We start from the raw sequence: 7,617 nt of genomic DNA on the forward strand, positions 1-7,617 counted from the left end.
ATCATTTTCTCGAATATTACTCATAATCAACCAGATGAATTAGATCTAAATAATTTTATTAAAAAGGTATCATATTTGCCAAATTTATATACAAACGATAGAATAGAAATTATAATTAATTACTCAATGAGGCTATGTACAAAAAAAGAAAAAAAATCTTGGTTTTCATGTAATTTTTCATTCTGTCATTTATCATTTTACATTTTTACTTGCTTTTTTACTTGCTATGCAATTTGAAAATCATCCCTATAAATAGAAATAGGGATATAGGATGAAGAGTCTCTCTCTCTCTCTTGTCTACTGTTAAAGCAGATCTAATTCATCATCTCTACAGTCGAATCCAAGCCGGAAGGAGAAAAATTTTACAGACCAATAATGGCAGCCGGAGCACCCGACCCGTTATTTGCCCTGAGGAACAACTTCTACTTAGGTGCATACCAAGCCGCCATCAACAACAGCGACGTCCCGAACCTCTCATCCGAAGAAGCCGTCGAAAGAGATTCTCTGGTTTATAGATCTTACATTGCTCTAGGCAGTTATCAGGTAATCCTAAAATTCTTCGATCTTTTTGTTCAAATTTCCTCTTTTTCTTTTTTTTAGGTTAGAAGCGTTCTGATTTTGATTGAAAATTTGTCGTGCAGCTTGTGATTAATGAGATCGACTCCTCAGCTGCTACTCCTCTTCAGGCCGTCAAATTGCTCGCTTCGTATTTCGCAAGCCCTGCTGACAAGGTGACCTTTTTTTTGCGCCCTCTTGAATTACCAATTTGTTTGTTACTGCAATGTTAATTATGAAAAAGGAAATGTTTTGATCTCCCTTTCTAGATTGTTGAAATGTATTCGATGTAGAGAGAATTGTTAGAATTCAATTGGAGATCTGAGATTTGGCTTATGGATCGGGGCGCTACCATAGTTAGAGCCGTTTAGGTGAATTTGCATTTCATTCGGTACTTAGATGTGGTTTTGGATACTCTTATTCTTCTGTGTTACATTGTGATAAGTGAAGGACTTTTTTTTTGGGAATTGTGATTGTGTGGAAGTGTTGGTGGACAGTTGTGATACCGGGTTTGTTCAGAGTGTACTTGTGCTTTCTACTGTGAGTGGAACTGTTTTGTGGCCTCCTACTAGCAGTAGGAAAGAAGTGTTGTGAAGCAACACTTGTGTGGTAATAAGCTAACTGTTAAATTAAAGAAGATGTTTCATTTGATAAGATATCCAAGTCGATTAACTGAAGGCTAGAAATATATATGATTTGTGATGCAATTGACACTTCTGAGAAGATATTCAGATTCTTCTAGTGAATCAAGTTTATCACTTGATGATAAATCTGATAATGTGGTTTGTGGTCATTTCTCTCTGTTGAATTGCAATAATTGTATCAGATAGAAAAGATGTACCTGGCTGGAGAAAATAAAGACCATAGGCCTGAAATGCTCATGTTATAGGTATTGGTAGATAGGAACCTCAAGACCATAGCTTATTCAAATCTGTTCATGAGATTTATGAGAAAATACCATTCACTTGTCTCAAGGCAATGGAAAGAGATGCACGTTGCTTCTGTTTCTATATCTAAATCACTAGATGCAGTTCTTGGGCAAAACTTGAAAAAATAACTGCAGAACCTAGTTTACTTTGATTTTTTTGAGCTCATAATCTTGTTTGATTTGTTCTCACTACACAAAATTGTTCCTTGCGCTGAACTTGAATCAATTTATTTGGATAGAGTATTATTTGAAATATTATTTGGAATAATTACTGTAGCACTTTTTGTGATGTGATGTATGTGAGATAAAAAAGTAATTGGGAATGTAAAAAGGTGGATTGGGAAATGTGTTTATGATGCAAGCGAAATATTATTTGAGATATTTGTGCTATCCAAACTAGTGTTTTGTTTTTTTTTTTTTCAGATTTAATGTTTTTAAGTTCCCAATTATATCTATTTTGTTTTCCTTAGTGAACACTCTGTTGTTTATTTACCTTTTTCAAGTGTAATTTGATCACATTTGAGAGGGGTAGTGACTTGATGGAAATTTGTGTTGAAGAGTTATGGTATTGTTACTGTAGTATTTCAGATGTTCTTTTTGAAGGTGTAAAAGATGAAACTTTTGTGGAAAGATATTTTCTTGTGCATATTATTATCTTTTTGACAAGGAGGCTTTGAACATTTTTACTTGTAACACAATTTTTCGAAGTATTCTGATGCACTGGTCTTGAAAAAGTAAAGCCATTTTGTTTTTTCTAGTAGAGGTCCTACCTTTTCTTCCTTGTCCCCCCCTCTTCTTTCCTTGTGGGAGAAGAATGGTAAAACTGCATCAAGAATCCAGCTTTATATGTTTCATTTTGCAGAAAAACTTAGTGTTTGCACTTACATGCTAAAATTGATGGGCATGATATGATATGTTTTTCCTGTTGCTTTCTTTTTTAAGCAGAGGAAATATTTTCCAAGTATTTTACTTTCCTAAACTTTCTGTTGAACTGAATGGGTGAATAGAATTATTTAGCCAGTTTCATTTGTGTTGAACAGGAAGCAACAATCTCAAGTATTAAGGAGTGGTTGGGAGATCCAGCCATTGGGAGCAACCCTATTTTACGCCTTATTGCTGGAATCATATTCATGCATGAGGAGGACTACAATGAAGCTCTCAAACATACAAATGCTGGGGGAACTATGGAGCTGTAAGTGATTCTTGTCTTGGTTCTCGAAATCTAATTTTTCCCCTTGTAATACATATGCTTTGCAGATTCTATTATGTTTCTATCGTCAATATTATTCAAGTAGTGACCAAGCTTAATGCCTTGTGAAGAGATATACCACTTCTAGATATTTTGTTGACCTCGTGTAATTTTTATTGTGATGCTTGACGCAGTTAAGGTAACTTCGATTTCGTCATAATCTTGAATTTGTGATAATCTGTTTGGCTCACTGTTATTCTGTCTCATTTTTGCCAATGCTTATAGGTGCCTGTAAAGGTTTTCATTTAGGTTACCAGAAGTCTTTGACACTGTAGGTTTTCATGATGTGCTTACCTGTTGATCTTCAACCTTCATCTATAACTCCAAGTGTTATCACACACAATAGTTACCAGCCAGCAATATTCCATGTTTCACCACAATTGTTTTCTTAGCCATGGTTTTTGTTCTTTGGCTTGTTTACTTTATTCACAAACTTGCTTGTTCTTTTTCTGGAACCTAATTTGCCTCTTCCTTTTTAGCTTGTCATGGTGTACTGAGTGCTTTCATCTGAATGTTTACATTCAGGTAGAATTCAGGTCTTTTCATGTATAACAAATAAATCACTAAGTATTTTTATGACCATATAACTTCCTAACGTGATATCTTTTAGGTGCAATCCCTGAGATTGCAGTTTCTTGCGCAAGCCCATGCCTATGCCTCTTCCCTTTTTTACTGGTCTTTATAGTGGTAGGCTGAACAAAACTTCCTGGGTTTTCAAATCAAAGTGGCTTTTTTATGACTTGAAGCACGTCATCATTAGTGGTCTTCCTGTAAATTGTCTTGAAAATGCCCGGCATGAATCTGATTTGTGATACAGTTGAAAACCTAATCATAGCTTTTCTTGAATTAATATCAGTAGTTTCTATCAGGGTGAAATATTCTGTGTTGGTGAAGGAAGTCCCTATAGTATGAGTTAATATGTATGCTTTATGCGTTGGGTAGAGAATCATGGTGAATTTTTAATTTTTTCCTACATTTCCTAGATTAATTTGTCTTTGTTTTTTCTTTTTTGATAGACATTGCTATGAGCAATTTTTTTGCTTGTTTGGGATGTTTCACTTTTTCTATGAACTTGCTTTTGCATTTCTTTATGCTTCATCGTATTTCTCCCCTTCCGATTAATTAGGACTGCAGAATTAAGCAGTTAGGCATACTGAAGTTTATTGGCCAATATAAACTACAAGAATTATTCATGTCTAGTGTTTTCTTCAATTAATTTGTCGTTTACTTGAACTCTTTTTTTTTTTTTTTTGGGAACCTCGTTCTTGCCATGTGCATGTCACCATGATGCTTCATGCATACAGATATTTTGGGTGCGTGATCGTTGATGTCCTGCTTTTTCTGATGCTCTATCCTTAATTCATGGCTGTGTTCTAAGGTTCCAGCGTGGTGAGTTTGCTAGTCAATGCACATCTAGCATTTTTTTCCCTTTGTTGTGAGTGTTGCTGCTTATACTGTGATGTTGGAATCTGTTCTGAAGTCTTTATGGCGTACTTATATTTTGCATATATATAGTTTGTTTCATATCTGTGACTTGGAAGACCTGAATTATATCTAAATGTATACATGCTTGCTTTCTACAGGCATGCATTGAACGTCCAAATATTTCTTAAGATGTACAGATCAGATTATGCAGAGAAGCAATTAAGAATCATGCAACAGATTGATGAAGACCATACTCTAACTCAACTTGCAAATGCATGGATGAATATAGCCGTAGTATGTATAATTATGTCTAATGTTGTCTTGTAAACTGTACAACAATCAAATTGTTTACTTAAATAAGGTCATGTTGAGCAGGGTGGTTCAAAGATACAAGAGGCATATCTTATCTTCCAAGATTTTTCTGAGAAGTATCAGAGTACATGTCTCGTCCTGAATGGAAAGGCTGTTTGCTGCATGCACATGGGAAACTTTGATGATGCTGAGACACTGTTACTTGATGCCCTAAACAAGGCAAGCTTTAGTTTGCAGATTATCTTTTATATAGGCACTCAAGACCCCTAGGAATAAATGATAGTAATGACTTGTTCTTCTGAAGAAGGATAATAACATCTAATCTTCATCACTTTGAGTTGATGTATTTAGCATATCTCTTCGAAAAGAATCTGCTTTTCATAGATGACACCAATGTGAGATGACCGTTTCTTCACTGGTTTTGCATTTCTATGTCTTATGGTTACATTATGAAAAACATCCTTTGACATACTTGTGCCTAGTTAGTTTAACACATTTGAATTCTGGGAAGGAAGTGAGTTCCCGTTTTGCCGCCAGATGACGGGGGGTTTTTGACGATTTATGCAGGATGCAAAGGATTCTGAGACACTGGCCAATCTGGTGGTCTGCTGTCTTCACCTTGGGAAGTCTGCTTCGCGGTTCCTCAGGTAGAGTCATGATACTTTAAATAACTTTACTTGGCATACAGTAATGTGTATCTGAAGTGCTATGGTCTAAAGGGATTTCACTTGGAATCTTTTATGTTCCCTGTATTGTACTGTTATCATTTTCCTTTCTTTTTCTTTGTGGTTCCTTTTCTTCTTCAATTGCTAAACAAAATAAGTGGTGCATCAAATGACATTATTGAATAGTCCTTAGGTTGCTATGTTAAATTTCTAGAATTTACAATATCATTTCTTCTGTAACAATAACCAAATGATAACGTACACATCCTTTGGGGTTTGCCAAAACATTTTGAGGCTTTCAAGGTACCATTTCTTGGAATAGCTCCCCACAATCCTTTTAAGATTAATGAAAATAGGCAACTTGAAGTTATAACTTGCTTGATTACAATTTCCTAACTGGTTTTAATGTTTCTATTTGTCCATATCTAAAAGAATCAGTGGCCATACGGGAGATCTGGTTACAATTGTCTGATAGGAGTCTTTATTTAGTATTAATTGGGTTACCTATGAAAGGTAGATAACTAGATGTAGTTGCAGGAGAAATGGCAGAGACTGTGAGAAAGGACGAAGAACTGATCCTTATATTTTTGAAAGCAGAAAGTTTTTAATGCTTAATTTAGGATTGGCTGCTTAGTTTTTAGAAGGGTACGATGGTTTTTTCCCTGGTTTGCAGTCTATTAGTTGAAAGTGAAAGATTGTAGAAAATTGAAGGATTCTGTCCATGTTTGATATCATTTAGCAGCTGCAAACTGCATGAAGAGAAACTATCAAATGCAGAAGAGTGAATATTAGGAGGTAGGTAGGCATCATCTCTTATGATTTAGGTCATGGACAATGACGTAGGCAAGTCTCAATAAATGTCCCTGGTGACTTGCACCAAGGTTTCTTTTTTTGACTGCTTACAAGGTTTCAGATACAGGCATGCACCGAGATAGGCGTTGATTAATCTCACATTTCTGACTCTAGTTTCTCGTCAATCACAAGTATCCATCCTATCTAAGTCAGAAAATCAGCTCATGGTGTCAAGGCCAAAAGCTCAGTATTCGCAATTACTAAACGCACTGTTGGACAATCCCTAAGAGACTAGAAAAGTTAAAACCCTCCAATTTCAATAATTTACCAAGTGCAAGAGCAAACAAGGACTCTAAAATCAAATTGTCAGAAGAGCTTTTGGTCTTGTTTGTATAGTGTTGTAGGCATATATGTGAAGTATGTGTATAGTTCTCAAAAAGAATGTATATAGTTGGTGGCCGAAGGAGAAGTTAATTTGGTTAGCAGTAATTTCAAGGCTAAGTTTCTTCATAAGATGTTCAAGAATAGATGCTTGATAGGAGTCTGCTAATAATTTCAGGGCTCTGTGCTAAGTTGGGTTTTTGTGAGATGAGATGAGTGAATATACAATACTAGAGTCTTTACATCATTTGATCTTTAATCATCTGCTGACGAGTGTTGAGTAGACGAGGATGGAGCCCTACAGGACCTGAAGCATTGGATGACTTTTGTAGTCTTGGGCTTCAATCTCACGCTCTCTTCACCCGAAATTCTCCCCTTCTTGCTCTACTTGTAGCCTTGGATTTTGACCAATTATTGATAATGAAATTGCTAGTGTCGGAAAATTGTTCTCTGTCCAAGCATGTAATGTCACCTTATTTACTTAGGGATGCCTCTATTCTGATCCATTGTGGTCTCAGTTGTCTGATTTTCGTGCCATACTTGAAAATCTGGAGATCTGAAATGTGACTGACATTACTTTTTAAAATCTGAAATTTGACTGATATTCCTACTTTTTATGATTCTCATTTTCAGCCAGTTGAAGTTGTCACACCCAGATCACTTGCTTGTGAAACGGGTATCGTCTGCAGAAGATAATTTTGAGAGGGCACTTCAAACAGTTGCTTGAAAATTGCCGCATCGCCTGCTACTGCAAAACTAGTGTTGTTTCTGGTCTTTACACCATTGTCCTGGTTTTACTTCATATGAGCTAGGAAACAAACTTGGTCATTATTCTGAATTGTCCGTAATACATCGATAGTTGCGACTTCTCTCTTGAATCAGATAGTGTTTTACATATGAAATTTTTTTAAGTGGCTACAGGTTTCTTGTGTTCCATTGCCGCCATTTTGGAGATCCATGTACCGACTTTTTTTCGGAATAGATATTGCCAAGAGTTTCATTTCAGTTCGTAGTTTTCTCCTGCCTCTGCGCAGCAATTTTTGAGAAATCTGTTTCTTGGTTAAGACTCACTTAAGTTGATACCATGAAAAATAGATGAAGCAGAATTTTGTTGAAAAACATTTTTGTTCCAGTAAAACCAGACATGAGCATAGGAAGCGGTCGAGTTTTTTTTTTTTCAAAATTATTGTCATACATATTTATTGCAATATTGTTGTACAAATTTGAATTTTCATACTCATGACTGATAAACTATGTTTGGAAAAACGTACTTTTCATCCTTAATGTTTGGGTGTGCGATAAATTTCATC

General features: G+C 35.7%; 1 protein-coding gene across 1 annotated transcript; it reads left to right on the forward strand.

Moving 5' to 3' along the window:
* Nucleotides 1-286: 286 nt before the first annotated feature.
* LOC113783129 (coatomer subunit epsilon-1-like) lies at nucleotides 287-7,312 on the forward strand. The gene is made up of 7 exons (XM_027329180.1): nucleotides 287-543; nucleotides 642-731; nucleotides 2,524-2,675; nucleotides 4,316-4,451; nucleotides 4,533-4,688; nucleotides 5,037-5,116; nucleotides 6,941-7,312. Exons 1-7 carry the CDS (start codon nucleotides 376-378, stop codon nucleotides 7,032-7,034), a joined length of 876 nt encoding a protein of 291 aa, XP_027184981.1. The 5' UTR covers nucleotides 287-375; the 3' UTR covers nucleotides 7,035-7,312.
* Nucleotides 7,313-7,617: the final 305 nt, after the last annotated feature.

The sequence above is a fragment of the Coffea eugenioides genome, chromosome 9, assembly GCF_003713205.1.
Source record: "Coffea eugenioides isolate CCC68of chromosome 9, Ceug_1.0, whole genome shotgun sequence".
Classification (NCBI taxonomy): domain Eukaryota; kingdom Viridiplantae; phylum Streptophyta; class Magnoliopsida; order Gentianales; family Rubiaceae; genus Coffea; species Coffea eugenioides.